The sequence below is a fragment of the Melozone crissalis genome, unplaced genomic scaffold, assembly GCF_028551555.1.
Source record: "Melozone crissalis strain CALT ecotype California unplaced genomic scaffold, PUWL_Pcris_2 ptg000008l_1, whole genome shotgun sequence".
Lineage (NCBI taxonomy): Eukaryota > Metazoa > Chordata > Aves > Passeriformes > Passerellidae > Melozone > Melozone crissalis.
In genome coordinates, this window is record NW_026535786.1 from 10,793,875 (window position 1) to 10,809,256 (window position 15,382).

General features: G+C 42.5%; 2 protein-coding genes across 2 annotated transcripts in view; one reads left to right on the forward strand and one right to left on the reverse strand.

The window, feature by feature from the left end:
* LOC128933084 (ovostatin-like) overlaps positions 1–8,465 on the forward strand; it is a 29,116-nt gene extending 20,651 nt beyond the window's left edge. Inside the window, exons 28-36 of the mRNA XM_054269955.1 lie at positions 1,050–1,215; positions 1,818–2,038; positions 3,093–3,308; positions 3,437–3,561; positions 3,750–3,840; positions 6,261–6,332; positions 6,897–6,999; positions 7,778–7,852; positions 8,279–8,465. Of these exons, the coding sequence (XP_054125930.1) occupies positions 1,050–1,215; positions 1,818–2,038; positions 3,093–3,308; positions 3,437–3,561; positions 3,750–3,840; positions 6,261–6,332; positions 6,897–6,999; positions 7,778–7,830 (1,047 nt within the window). The 3' untranslated portion in view covers positions 7,831–7,852; positions 8,279–8,465. The remainder of the gene's footprint in view (positions 1–1,049; positions 1,216–1,817; positions 2,039–3,092; positions 3,309–3,436; positions 3,562–3,749; positions 3,841–6,260; positions 6,333–6,896; positions 7,000–7,777; positions 7,853–8,278) is intronic.
* PHC1 (polyhomeotic homolog 1) overlaps positions 1–15,382 on the reverse strand; it is a 289,375-nt gene that overhangs the window by 131,317 nt on the left and 142,676 nt on the right. The window lies entirely within an intron of this gene.

Consider the following 15,382-nt stretch of genomic DNA (forward strand, 5'->3'; position numbering starts at 1 on the left):
GTGAGGAGTCCAGCTGTTTTAGACAATGGTAGTCTAAGTAGGTGCAAAATCCAGACTGAATTTGCCCACTCCATCCAAAATCCACTTTGGAATTTTCTCTGAATTTCCCTAGTCCAAAGTTCAAGCTGTCCAAATCTTCAGTCTACAAACTCACTTTCTGCATTTAGTTCCAATGCCGATTTCCCTATGGAAATCTTAATAATGGAAGGAAACTGTGAGCTGCTGGTTGAAGTACTGGCCATTGGGAAATGAGAGCCAAGTTCTGTTCTCTGTAATATATTTCCTGCATATCCTTGTGACCTTGTTTTATGCCGACTTTGTTCTTTTTATAATGGGGAGGAGAATTGTTCCAAATCTGACAAACACGTTCTAGATGCGCTGATTTTTTGAACATCCCTCACACACAGTAGTATCAGCCATCATCAGGGTACACGAGACCAACAGGATGAAAGCATTGTGCAGAATCAAACCCTTCTATGGCAACATGAGTTTAGTTTCCAATATCTTCGTAAGCAGCTCCAAAACCCAGTGTCACGTGTTTAAGTGAAACTGCAGAGACACGACATGCTTAGTAATGTGCTGGTGATTCTGAGAGGAAGAAGAGTTCACAGACATAGTCAATAAGGCTAAAAGGTCTGAAGAGTTACCTTGGTAGCTGTACCTAGCAAACAAGCAATATCCATTTGAGAGAGCCTGCTTAATCATGAGGTCTCAATGCACTTTACATAGTTCTGTAAAAATGATCCACATTTTATTGCTAAAGCAACCAAGGGACAAAGGTTTCTCTTTAACAGGCTCATCCGGAAACAGTACTCTCTTATTTTGGCCATGCTGCCTCTAAATAAATTTAGAAAGGAGGCAGCCTGACTGGAAGGGCATTTTTTACAGGATACACTCTGTAGGCTATCAGACATGCCATGGATCATGTATATTTCTAGCATGAAGAGTCAGAGATTGCAGCTTAAGTAATGATGAAGGTATTTAAAAGGTATTGTGTGGAGACACACAAATCCAGGTACCTGACACCCCACTGTGTTTTGCATTACCAGCATCCCGTCATTCGGAGTGGCATGAACTGTTTGGAGACTGCATTTAACAGTGGGGTCCACAACCTGTACAACCAGGCCCTCCTTGCCTATGTTTATGGCTTGGCTGGCAGAGAGGAAAGACGCCAGTTCTTCCTTGAGCAGCTGGACGGGGCAGCTGTCAGGGCTGGTAAGTGCAGCATGGCCATGGCAGAGGCAGTGCAGCTGATGGAATGGCCTGTTGGATCTTGTGAACTGTTCTGATGCACAGTTTTGTCAGGAATGCTCTCCCTTCCCTTGCCTTTCATGCCTGCTATGCTACTGAATTTATTTCTAGGAGTTTTTCTGCCTGTCTCTTTTGGCATCACAAAAGTTTCAGCTGTGGCCTGATCTATGAAATTTTGAAATAATTTAGGGGGAGATAGAGTCCCCTGAATGTCTCAGCCCAAGGTCTTTCAATAGCCCAAGGTCTTCCAAGGTCTTTTCAGGCCCAATCTTTCAATAGAAATATTGTACCTAATTTTTCAATTAGTTTCCTCTTGTAATGCTGAACAAACCCACTTCCCTTCACTACATCATGTGCTCCTGTTTGCAACTGCCTTAGCATCCTTCTACTGCACTGCTTTCACTTCAATCCCTCTTTGTCTTATATAGCCTGCTTTTATTATTCCCTTTCCATCCCTTCCTGTTTTCTTTTCCAGCTTGGTAGTAAAACTTACCCAGTTCAGGACACCAAGATCTGACAAAACTTGTTTTTTCCATGCTTTTTACACCCCACTTCTCTGTTTTCAGGTGGATCTGTTTACTGGCAGAGAGAAAACATGCCACCAGCAGAACGTTTCTCTGACTTCTATTCCCGTGCCCCTTCTGCTGAGATTGAAATGACCAGCTATGTGCTCCTGGCTCTGCTCAACAGAACCAAACTCACTCCAGAAGACTTATCTTACATTTCCCGTGTTGTGTACTGGCTTATCAAACAACAGAACCCCTATGGTGGCTTTTCCTCCAGCCAGGTAACTGGGTGTGGTAAAAAGAAAGTGTCTTGGAGCAGTACAGTCTGCAAGCTGAATCTTGAAAAATAACAAATCTTTCTGACTGCATGTGGATTTGAGTAATACTGGATAACTGGTGCTTTCATGGGTTGCCTTGTCAAAGGTACACCATGATCTGCATAGCTTTACACATAATTTGGTTTTCAGCAGTGAGAATTTACCTGAATTCCAAGTTGGCCATGGACAGCAGTCACTGCTGACACAACATTATGCCAGGTTTTGTGCAATAATTAAAATCTGTTGCTCCAGAATCACAGATTCCAGAATGTGTCAGGCTGGAAGGGATCACAGGGGGTCATTTGGTCCAACCTCCCTGCTCAAGCAGGGTCATCCTAGAGCACATAGTGTCCAGACAGCTCTTGAAACATCTCCAGTGAGGGAAACTCCACAACCTCTCAGGGCAGCCTGTCCTAGTGCTCAGTCTCCTGCACGTGAAGAAGTTCTACCTCATGTTCAGGTGGGATTTCCTGTGCATCAGTTTCTGCCCATTGCCTCTTGTTCTATCACTTAGCACAATCAAGAAGAGGTTGGATACCCTCCCTTCAGATATTTGTGAGATCTCCTCGCAGTTGTCTCTTTTCAAGGCTGAACAGGCCCAGATCAGTCAGCCTTTGTAAGAGATGATCCAGTCCTTTAATCATTCTTGTCATGATGCTCCTCTGGACCTGTTCCAGGAGTTCCATGTCTCTGCTGTACTGAGGGGCCCAGACTGGACACAGCACTCCAGATACACCTCCCTAGGGCTGAGTAGAGGGGCAGGATCAACTCCCTCCACCTGCTGCCAAAGCCCTTCCTAATGCACCACAGATGGTCTACTGGTCACCAGAGCACACTGGTGGCTCAGGGACAGCTTTCTGTCCACCAGGACAAGTCCTACAAGAACTTGTGTCATGTTTCCTTGGCTCTTTGAAAGCCCCCCTGCATTCATGAGGCATCAGGGAAATAGGATCTGCGCTAACCTCACACACCATCTTACACCTGAGTATCTAATTTGGGATCATGTTATTCTTTTCAGGACACTGTGGTTGCTCTCCAAGCTTTAGCCCAGTATGGATATCTCACCTTCTCCAAAAAAAACCTTAATACAGTCCAAGTCCATTTCATGGAGACCCCCAGTAAGATTTTCCAGGTGAACGACAAGAACCGCTTCTTGCTGCAGCAGGCGTCCTTACCCACTATTCCAGGGAGTTACAGCGTGGAGGTGAATGGCACTAGCTGTGTCTATCTGCAGGTAAGCAAGCTGGGAACTCAGCACCATCCTCTGGGAACTAAGCAGGGGGCTCTCCATGCTTTGTTCCTCTCCATATGTCATGCTCTCCCTTAGGTCTGTGACCATCCCACACTTTCTATCTCTTTCAGACCACCCTGAGATACAACATCCATTTGCCAAAAAAAGCTGCAGGATTCTCTCTGTCTGTAACGACAGCAAATGTGTCTTGCACAGGCAACTATCCACCAAAGTTTGACCTTGTCCTCTCTGCCAGGTAACCTCCTTTTACTGACCTACCCCCTGCATTCACAGTTTGGCAAAGCATCCAAGAAAGGAAGTACAGGCAGTTAACTGCTGCTCTGCAGCTTAGGAAGAAAAACAGGATTACTGAGAGCTAAAAATGTCATCCACTGGTCTCCTTTCCATTTGCAGACCAGACTAACAGAACTTCTCTCATTTTAGTTACACAGGAAACCGCAACGTCTCCAACATGGCTATTATTGATGTGAAAATGCTCTCAGGATTTGTTCCTGAAGAATCTTCCCTGAAAAAGGTAAAAAATGGGACCAATGTGAATGATAAAGCCTAAGAACATAGGAAGTTGATAAACACAGTCTCTGATTAGCAAATTTGAGCCCATGGGACTACTGCATAGTCCCTGGGCATAGCCACCTCTCACATACTCTGGACTTCAAATTTGTAGCTGTTTATTTGTTGAAGATAGATCTGTTAAGAGTTGCCAAATTCAGGAGATTAGCCCAGGAGAACTAAGACTTCATATCCCCAGGTCCAACCAACGGCAAAGTTCAGTGTATATTCCCAAGAAGCAGACATACACACTACACATATATAGCCATATATACATAATATATGTGCCACACAGATCAGCAGAGAGGAAAGACAGCACTTCCACAAACACAGATAGCACAAATGGCCTTGTCCTTTTCCCTTTTTCTGCCTCATCAGATTAAAATCTCATTTGTGGGAAAGAGAAATAAATAAATACATAAACAAGCACATATATACATGCAAATACACAATGTGGCTCCTCATGGTAGCTGGCCTCAGGCACTCAGTCTGCCCAGCCGCTGCCCCTGGACACTTGAGTTGGTGGTGCCTGGACATGTGCCTCCTTCAAGGCCTGAGCCCCACTTCAGTGCCTGGAACTGAGGTCCCCGTCCCCATGCATGCATGCTGAGGGCCTCTATAAGCATTCCTAACATGCAGTAGGTGAGCTGGGGTCCTCTGGTTTCACAGTGATGTCAGACAGACACATACACGCAGAGACAGGCAAATAAGTCCCCACTAGCTGCTCCACATGTCCATCTCCAAGACTGTATGGTTTCTCCAGAAGTAGGCTTGGACACTCTGGTGCCTTTGGTAGCTGCCTTGGATGCTCTGGTGTCTCCAACATTTGGGTCAGGTTTCTGCCTGATTCAGGAGCCGGCTGCTGTTCCGGTGTGTCACTGGTGAGCCCATGCTGGCACACATACTCCCGTCACTACAAGCCTGCAGTCTGGTGTCCCAGGATGCTGGCACCCCAGGCACACGGTCTCTGATCCTCTCTTCAGGGACTTGCACTCCCTGCACACACATTCACATGGAATAGAGAGCCTTTCACCCTGGAAAATTGCCAGGAACAGAGATTAATAAGAAGGCAGGAGGGGCTGTGGTAACCAGGTGCAGGGCAGACAAGTGTGTTTGACCACCAACCTGTTCATGTGCAATTGGCCTCTTTTATCTCATTTTCCACCCTTTTCCCTTCCAACTGGGTTTTATCCCTCTCTTTGTTACTTCTGGCTCTTCCCCTAAACACCCCATAAAAACTCTTTCTTGAGTCCCAGCATCCTGTATTCAGCCCCATGGTCTGCAGGCAGCATTCCCCTTCAGTCTGCAAGGTGATCCAGGATATTCTGCTGCTGACTCACCCTGTGGCTCTCACACTGACTACAGGCTGGTCATTGCCCTGTGGCAGCCCCAAGGGGGAGGGTCAGAGTGCTCCAGTGGCTCTGCTCAGGATAATGGGGTTTCCCTGTGCTCTTGGTGTCTGTGTGCATGAGTCTGTAGTCATACAGCCTGACAGAATCTATGTGAGGAACACTTCTGCCATAAATGGCTTCAATTGGCATTTTGCATTACTATCCCTTTGACAAGGGTTATTTCTTCCTCTACGGTACAGTTTAACAAACAACCAAAAAAAGGAGGTCCTTTTTTGATCCTCCTCCTTTACTATCCAGAAATTTGATTATGATGATGACAATTCTGGGGACAACACTGATAAGCAACTCGTTTAGGTTCTTAATGCAATTTAAGTTCACAATAGATGAGTTACCTTCAGGTCAAGACCTGTAATTTTCAAGCAGATAAAAAGAAGAATTAAATTCTTGGTAGAATCTGCTCATACTTTGTGTATTTATAATAATTCAGTGTTCAAGCCTGAATTTTTTTGGCTAGAACTGTATGAAATGAATAAATTTTCTTTGGAAGATTTTTTCTGTTGAGATGATATTCTGTTTGGCATCCTACTCCTCTTCATATACACTTCAAGAAAATAAGCTAGTTTTTAAAGTTTAGAATATTTTAGGTGTGTATGTTTTGATATTAAAATAATTTTGTTCACATTCTTTTCTAAATGTTTTTAAACATTTATTTAAAACATACAATGGACTAGCAAGTGAGTCAGCTTGAGCTGCAGAAATTAATTGTAAATTCGCTTTGAAATGAGAGAATTTTTAGGTTGATGATGGAAGTTACAAGTACCAAAGCTGGCTGGTGAAATGTTCACCACTGGGACTGGTCTGTACGCATCAGGTTGTAAAAACACTCAACCTGCATTTCTTTATTTGGCGACTAGATGGCGGGGTGGCATAAAAGGAGCACAGCAGCCTCTTTAAACGCATTTTGCTGCGGAATCTGTAAGTCTCCTTGGCAAGTCTCCCGTGCTAACATTGCTGTGTTTTGCCTTATTTAAAGCTTCGGTTCGAGAATTCCGTTGTGGATCGCGTAGACATCAAGAACAACCACATACTCTTCTACCTTCAGAAGGTAGGTTTGGGAGGTTTCCCTTCAATTTAATAAAACTGGGAGTTTAAAACAGGCTTCCAAATAAAAGAAAAATCTTATTAATAGCATATTAACGATACCAGATGTAAGATGTAAAGATGTAAAAGTACTTCACTCAATCCAATATCACAGGGGATATGTGATCAAAGTAATTAAAGGGAGAAAAGTAGGGAGAAGATTCTTAGGGGTACTGAAGGTGATTTTAGTTGGGAAAAAGCAAGGAAAGAAACTAACAGCCATTTTCTATTACAGGATGAATGCTGATGGGCTGAAAACCACACAAACAGGGAATTAGGTTGGGATAATTGGCAATGGAAATAGGAGGAGGAGAAAAGAAAATAAAAGAGCACACAATTTTAGCAGCAAAACATATTTAGCAACAGCTTTTAAACAATTGTCTGATTTAACATCAACTTTACAAACTGGAGGGACCCGTAGAATAGCACATTGTCTCACAGTCTGATGCAGAAATTAATCTGTTCAACCTTAGCCTCAGGGATAGTTATGAAAAAGTTCTGATGCATCTTCTTGTCTTGCTATTTCCAGGTGTCCCAGAAGGAAATCAGCTTCTCCTTCGGTGTGGAGCAAAGCCTGCCTGTCTCAGACATCAAACCAGTGCCTGTGCATATATACGATTACTATGAAACAGGTAGGGGACCCCCCAGCAGGCCTCGGTAAAACCTGTGACAAAGCAGGGACAAGGAGAGACCCATTTAGCAATTCTGCTGGTTTTGATTATTAGACTGCAAAGGTTTTGCAGAGCATAAACAGTTCCTGCCCTCCCGTGTTTACATTTCTTGCTTCGTTTCAACATAAAGCAGATAAGAAAGTGATACTTGGGAGCTTCTTTCTTACAAAACACATACAAAAAGACATGTGGTTCCACTTTCACTCAACAGTTTGGACATGATGGTTAAAATCAATAACTCAAAGGCAGCACTGTTCCTGACTTCTCTGAACTGCATTAGCTAATTTTTTTACTAATATCGTCATTGTAGGCTGCATCAAAAAAATCTTCCTTAGTGGAATTTAAATCTTAAGTAGGAATGACAATCCCATTTAACAAAAGAGGAGTTTAAGTAACTAGAACTAGAGAAATAAGTGCCTTTGACCAGCTTTCCTGAACTGAATCCTAGCAGATTGGCAGCAGCAGCAGCAGTCAGAGCATTGACCCTGGAGTGCATTTTCTGCCACCTGATCCACGACTTGCATGGTGACAGCAATGATGTGTCCTGACAAACATGGTCAGAGTGCCCTGGTCTCTCACTATGCAGCCCTGCAACTGGGTGCCTTGACAACTGGGAGTCTACCACAAAATTTATCAAATGTCTCCTGTTTTGTAGCATGTTAATGGCAGATGCAGATAGACTGGAGTCAGAATGATTTCTCACTCTTATACAAATGTTTTCTTCCTTCCTTCTTTCCAGATGAATATGCTCTTTCAGAGTACAACACTCCCTGCTCCTCGTCTTCCAACTGAAATCAGATGTGTGCCAGAAGAGGTAATGATTCAAAAATGTCAGGCAAGCAGTTGTAGAACAAGAAGAGGATAAGAGACTTGGGTTTTTTTCTGGGAGCACAATGAAAAACATGTAGAATAATGAGAAATATGCAAATCTCATCTTGCTGTAGATCAGAATGACCCATTCTGGCCCACACTTCAAAAAGAACTGGGGTCAGTGTGGATTAGAAACTGCTTTAAATAAAATGCTTTTCCTGACAAGGGAGATACTGTGCAATTGTTGACTCTGACCATTCATCTTGTTTTGAAACTTATGACATATTCCAGTGGGAGATTTGTGTAAAGGTACTAATTTGAAATGTGTGTTCTGTGCCATAGGTTCCTCTTAAGAAATCCTAATCCTGGAGAATAATGTGCTGCTGCTGCTTCTATAGTTTTTACTTGTTTTGGTCTTTCCATTATCCAGAAGGAAAATCCTGAAGAAATTCCTTTGATCCTCAGCTTTTTCAGCAATTGAACTGAATCACCTACAGATGACAGAAGTCTAATCACAGGAAGACAACTTTTGTGCAAGTTTTGCCTCTATCTAGAAAGAAATGTTTTCTTCAGATTAGCATCTCATATTTTACTGCCCTTTGTAATAAAACATTCTGATTGGCAATGATATTTGTCCCAGCCTCCACTCCTTGGTCTATCTAGAACTGGATGAACACAGGAACCTCTGTGACAGGGGGAAGCCATGACAGAGACCCTCAGGCTCAGTGTAATCCCAGAAAGATGCAAAATAAATTTGGAAGCTGTGGGAGACCATAAATCTTGGTTTGGAAGGACCTGGAGAGGTCACCAACTGCAGCCTCCTGTTCTAAGAGCTGCCCAACAGAAAGTAACCAGCAGAAGGGTGTTCAGCTTGAGAGTGGCACTGGGGTCCAGCAAAAAAAGCAGAATTCAGCCACACCAGGACCTAGGAAACCTTGGGAAGCAGCTAGAGAGTTGCTCTAAACATATGAGAGATTTGACATAGGAACCTAAGGCTGTTTGTGAATTTGCTGATGTGAGCTATGTGCCTTAACACCCTTTGGAACCTGGCCGCATGCCCTGATTCTCTCAGCTCTCTAAATTCCACCTGGCATGTGAAAGCATCAGGCACAGAGCAGCTTTTCATCTGGTAGCACTGTGCATGCAGGTGAGCCTGAAGGAGCACTTCAATGCATAAAACAACATTTATGATCACATATGCCATCTATATCTCTCCTTAGGACATACAGAAATACGGGAATGGAGTTCTCTGCTGGGTTTTTTGGGGGTTTTTGGGGTTTTTTTGGTTGTTTTTTTGTTTTGTTTTGTTTTGTTTTAAGTTGCATATAAGCTTGGTTTACTGAGAAACAAGATTATTTTCTTCCCTGACAATTCTGGTGGAATTTCCACCTTGTGAAAAAAAATAATGACATTTTGAGAAAAAAATATTGTGAGGTGAGTGGCTTTCAAGTCTTTTAATTCTGCTCAAAACATTGAGTTTCTATCCCTAGCATTTCTCTTCCCATCAGAAGCCACCCCTGGGCACAACCTTTGACCCAAAAAAGTCACACTGAAAGCAATGTTTTCATGTTTGCATGAGACCTGTGGTGACTTTTGCTACAGACAGACACATGCTGAGAAGTAAGTTATGACTCTGAAGATGTTAAGGGGCCAACTGACCCCAAACTCCCCCTTGCTCTCCCATCCCTGTCAGCAAAAAAGATTGTGTGAGCTTCAAGAGGGGTCAGTCAGGCTACTTCAATCCACCTTCCTCAGCTGTGTAAACTCAGCCTGCTGCTAAACAAAAGCTTTTGTTTAATGCCATTCCAGTGAATGGCCAACTGCAAGCCTGGTCAGATGGAAAATGATATGAAATGCAGATGCCTTCAAAAGCACAGCATTTAAATTTTACTACAAATTTCCAAAACACTAGGCTGAGAGGGAGTGCATGGAACAATGCCAGCAGTACATAGCAAAATCTGCATTTTACAGCCTTCTTTTACCTCTTTAACACTTTTAACTGCAGTGCAACTAGTGACCCAATTTTTTTCTCATGGAGCTTGCATCATGTGACGCTGCTGCTTCACAAATTCAGTTTGCTTAACCTCAGTGCAAGTCAGATGAAAAGACGTAACAATTGAAAGGAGCTTTAGATACTGACCTTGTAGGACCGTGTGAATCAATCAGAAAATGGCAAGGCCCATATCCCACCTCCAAAAATGGCAAATATATTTACACTCAGTTTTCTCTGATTGCTATAGTTAGAAAGATGCTCTAGAACTCTGAAATTGCCATGAATCAATCTTCCATTTGACTTTCAGTGTGCAGAAAGGTGCAGTTCCTATGGGATCATCTGCTGTAGCCCATGGGAATGTGCCAGGACAGGCTCTGGAAGTTTTTCCCAGAGTTACAAGCTGCCAGGACTCTGACACTGTTTTGTGTAACAGCAAAGCACTCGTGCTATGAGAAACTATGAGTGACACTGGGCATGGATGTGATGCTCCAGTCACTCCCTCCTTTCCACACAGTGCTCTCCAGCAGGCAGTTTTGCCTAGTGCTGGTCATTTATGGCTCAATAACAATAAAAAAAACCTAGTTCTTCAAAAGAGGACAATCAGGACTTTCTCTTATTTCCTATTTGCCCGAGGCCAGCCTGTTTGCCCTGAGACAACTTGGAAACCTCAGCTGTTTAGGAAGATAATAAAAGTTTAAAAAGACAGACGAGTCTTCATCAAGTGCACATCCTCCAGCTTGTTCTGTACAGTGCTCAGCAGTTCAATATATAGCTGCAGAATATATTTTCACTGGAGACAAAGGAAAAATAGCCTTTATGTGAGGGGAATGAATCAAAAAACTTTTCAGGCCTAAGGTCAGGGGTTGAAGGCTCTCCCTGGGGGGCATCCTTAAAGTAGTGCAATTAATATATCAGGTAACACAAGAGTATTGTTTTGCTGCCAAGTAGATAATAATAACAGATAAAGGGAGAGAAAGCTGCAGGCTCTGAATAGCATTTGCACGCCTTCCATAATGTGTCTGGAACAAGTTCAATTTCTGGGATGTCGTAGCAGAAAGAAAAATTCTTTGTAACAACAGAAAAATGGATTTAGAAGCAAAATGTTGGTCAATGGCAAAAAGATCAAAGTACTCAAAAAAAGAGTGAGCCTCCAACATTATTGTTATCAGTCAGTTGTGAGAGACTCCTAACCCCAAGCTGTCTTTCCCATTCTAGTCCTAGCAGCATCACGCCTACACTGAAGACAGACTTCAAAGAAATGAGAAGAGGTAGCCCCTGCCCTAAAAGATGTAGGTCTTATGTCTTGCACTCAACTCCTATGAACTCTTTGTTCTTATAAAATCATTTTACAGCTTGAAGTGAGATCCACCCTTTCTTTCTCAGAGCACTTGGATTATAACATTTCCCCCCAAAAAATATCTAAGAAATTTCCTTTGGCCCACAAAGCTGCATCCAAAGACACGAGTGAAAACACTGCTCCTCTGTAGTGCTCTTCTCACAGACCAACCTGCAGTTCAGACAGATTATTCGTCTCTTACATCAACAGTGCCTGAAACTGCAGGAAAATACTTTAGGGGTATGATTACCTCAGTAAAACTCTTGTAGGATCTGTAGGGTGATGGCTGAATTCCTAAGGGAAAGCAGAACTGTATGACCCTTCTCAAGTCAATCCAGAGAAGAAGGGCAACCAGCCAGGGCAAGGCTGTTCCACTCCAAACTGATGGAGGGAAGGAGAAGAAAATAAGAGGGACTAATGGAGCTTCAAGCACCTACAAATCTGTCACTGCAATGCATTTATGAGTCATTTCTGCAGAATGAAAATAAAAACCAGGCTTTCCATAAAGCAGAGAAAACCCATTGCAATATGAAAGCCTCAGAGAGCTACATCTTTCTACATGTGCCTGTCACAAGCTGTCACCTGAAATGAAAGCAAATGCTTCTACCTTCAGAGTGCAGAAGTTGCAGCTATGAAGAGAGGATAGTTGTGCACAGCTCTGAAATAGAAACAAAAGGTTCGGGATTTGATTACAGGTGAAAAGGTCAGAGAATGATTTGGCCTTCCCTCAGCATGCTAGAGATGGCTGTTCTCAGGCACCTTTCTGGTAGCCAGAAAAGCCAGTACATGACAATATCATGTGCAGCTTGCATCAGCTCCTGGTACACAAGATGATTCCTCAGTACCAGTCATGAGCTGATTGCTGGCATGAGAGGTTCAGGGGTAACTTGAAACCAGACTAGTTGCCCCACTTTGAATAGTTACATTTTATGGATTACATGTCAAATGTTCCCCACTTGATACTCATTGTTAGGTATTTTCTTTTCCCACTGTAATTAAAACCTGATTTATATTTGCAAGTGTGAACAATGAACTTACTAAGAACCAGAGATTTTTTGAGGGCTTTTTCAGATATTTTATTGGTGAGCTCTTCACATTTGAACTGAACCCTTGATGCTGCCTAGAGAGACCAGAAAGAAAGGAGGGCTGAAAAACTCTAGTTCATGTCCATGCAAGGACAGTAAAGCTGCAAAGCACTCCCAAAGAAATGCAGACTCTCCTACTAGCCTGACTATAGCACTGCATTCATCGTTTAGCCTAAAAGCTGCCAGGGAATCTGTGTACAACTAGGAAAGGTAATTTCATTTGTGTATCCACTAGTATCCACTCTGAGGCTTGTGCAGGTGCAGTGAGAGCAGTCAGATTCCAGCTTCACTCACCTTTCACTGGCACTTGTCACCAAAACTGCACAGCAAAGACAGGCTTAATACTTCAGTTCATAGTTATTCCTGCTCAGATTTCAGCCTCCACACATATGTGGAGAAAGGTCTCAGTTTTGAAAACAGGTTATGGATGACCCATCCACACTCAACAGAGCCACTGGAGCCTTGCAACTGGCTGACCTTCAAATACCTCCATCTTTTGTATGGCTACCTTTTCCAGGCATCATAGACCACTGAAATAAACTGCAGTCCTCCCCAGCGCCATGTTTTGTTGAAAAAAATTCCATCACTCATCAAAATCACTGCAAACTGTGACTATTCCACTAGGGATATACGTTGTTTTTTTTTTTTTATGACCTCATCATCCTTTCAGCTGCTAGAGGACTTTGCCAAGGCTCACACATCTTAGAACAATGAAAGAAATCTTGCATGGTTGACTAGAGACCATATTGACCAAGCAGAACTTTATCTGTAGTTACCATGTTTCAGCATTGTTCCCCAAACACCTGGGCCAAACCAAGCATTTCGACCTTTACCATGTCTAAACAAATCGTTACAAACTAATCTTCTAAAAGACAGTGTTATAGGAAGCAGTCATGGCCAAAATCACAGATTGACTCTGTGCTTTTCAATAATTTTTGTAGCTGTAATGCCCAAGTTCTTTGCATTGATCTTATTCTGAATGCAGCAATTAACCCCTACACAAGAAAGCTGAGAGTGCCTACACCACAAATATATGATACAGGTCTTGCAGACACATCCAAGCTGGCTTTAGACTGCATGAGTGAGAAGGGGTACTAGAATTATATGAAATGTTAGAAGCCACAAATGCATCAAAAAGCAGGAAAAGCCATGGAGCTCCAGAGACTCTCATAATTTCCCTAAAACCATTTGATGATTCCCACAGGAAAGAAATACAGCTCTTTTCAATAATAGTGAAATGTGAGATCAGGAAACCACACAGAAAGACACAGAAATTACTGTGAATGAGCAGCCCTATATGAAAACATTAGTTGCAGTCAAGTAGTATTACTTTAGTTTCTCACAGCAAGACAGATTTTATTTGTAAAGATAATCTTGTACCGGTTGAACATATTAGTGCCTCAAATAAACCAAACCACAACCACAAAGGCACAATTTTTGGTGTCTTAACTGTGGCTGCAGCAGAACTGTTTCAGTGGCAGAAAGATCTCAGTACTAAGATGGTGGGACATTTTTTAACAAAGATAACTAAATCAAATTTAACTAAATCCAACAGCTCATTCTACCGTTGCCAAGGCTCCCTCTCATTGCTCCCTATCTACAAACGCACAGATCTGTGTGTGTCTATGTCTGTGTGTGCTACAGCAAAAGTATCTGAGGTCTGAAGTTATGGATCAGGTAACACTCAAAGTTAGGCTGGCAAAAACCTCCTTTTGAGTCAAGAATGCAAGATAATCTGTCTGTGTACAGACATTTCTCCAACATTGCCCAAAACCAAGCACCTCTTCCAGTACCTGAAGCTACAAGAAATATGGAAAGAGACTACTTAAAAGCCCATATAGTGACAGGACAGGGGGGAATGGACTCAAACTGAAAGAGAGCAGGTTTAGATTAGATATTAGCAAGAAATTCCTTACTGTGAACTTGGTGAGGCACTGACACAGGTTGCCCACAGAAGCTGCAGACACCCCATCCCTGGCAGTGTTCAAGGCCAGGCTGGATGGGGCTCTGAGCTACCTGGTCTGGTGGAAGGTGACCCTGACCATGGCAGGCCCATGGCAGAGGGGCTGGAACTGGATGATCTTTAAGGTCCCTTTCAACCTAAATTATTCCATGATTCTATTAATACAGACCTGGTGATGAAGTATCATCTCTCTAACTTCCCTACAGAGCAATCTTCACAAGCGTCTCTAACATACCCATCTGAGTTAAAAACAATGGGTAGGGTTTGAAAGGCAAAGACATGCAGTCGGCAAATAATTAACAATAAAAAACCATTTAAAAAATCAAATGTCAATGGTTTCGTAAATATTTGCCCTGAAAACAACCTTTTTGTTGTATCCAGTGGAATGTTGTTTGATTCTCCTGTGAAAGACAAGTTATTGTATGTTATAGCCAAGAAGATGGGATGACCTCTGTTTTCCTTTGTTATCATAAGGTTACAGTGGCTTTTTTCTACCCAGGGGACTTGTTTGGTTGCAAACCTGTTAATTCAATAACTTCTCTATTACAAATCATTGCAATTTTTGTTTGTTTATTTCTTTAGCAGATTCACCTTCTTCATTGTAATTAGTGGAGGTTTTAAACTAGTGCAGTGAATTATCTGGATATGGGATGAATGGGTAATCTTTGTCCTTCATTTGGTTACTGTGCAGGAGGTACATGTGCACAGAAGCCATTGTGACTCGTGCTAGTTCTTGGAGAAACAACAGTGCACTTTCTGACCAAAGCCACAATCCAGCCTAGATTTGGGGCAAAAATATCTGCTTGTTGTAACAGTAAATTATACACAACTACCCTTCTCTACCTCTACAACCTTTGAATGTCACCTAAGCCTCTCAAGCCTCTGTATAAACATTCAAAAGTAGACTCAGAAAGCTTCTGGATTGTGATGACTATCAAATTGACCTGTTTGGAATGAATACTTTATTACATTGCAATAAGTTTATAACTACCTGAGAAAGCCAAGAAAAGCAAGAACCTGCAGTACTGGTCATCTCCTTTCTCCACTATGTAAGCTCAAGTTCAAGCCCTTGTCAGTGAATTTCTGTTCCTGGCAGCTCCTGGTATGGGTATCCCATTGCAGAGAAAATAAAGCCTTATCCTTTGGGAATCTCCTTA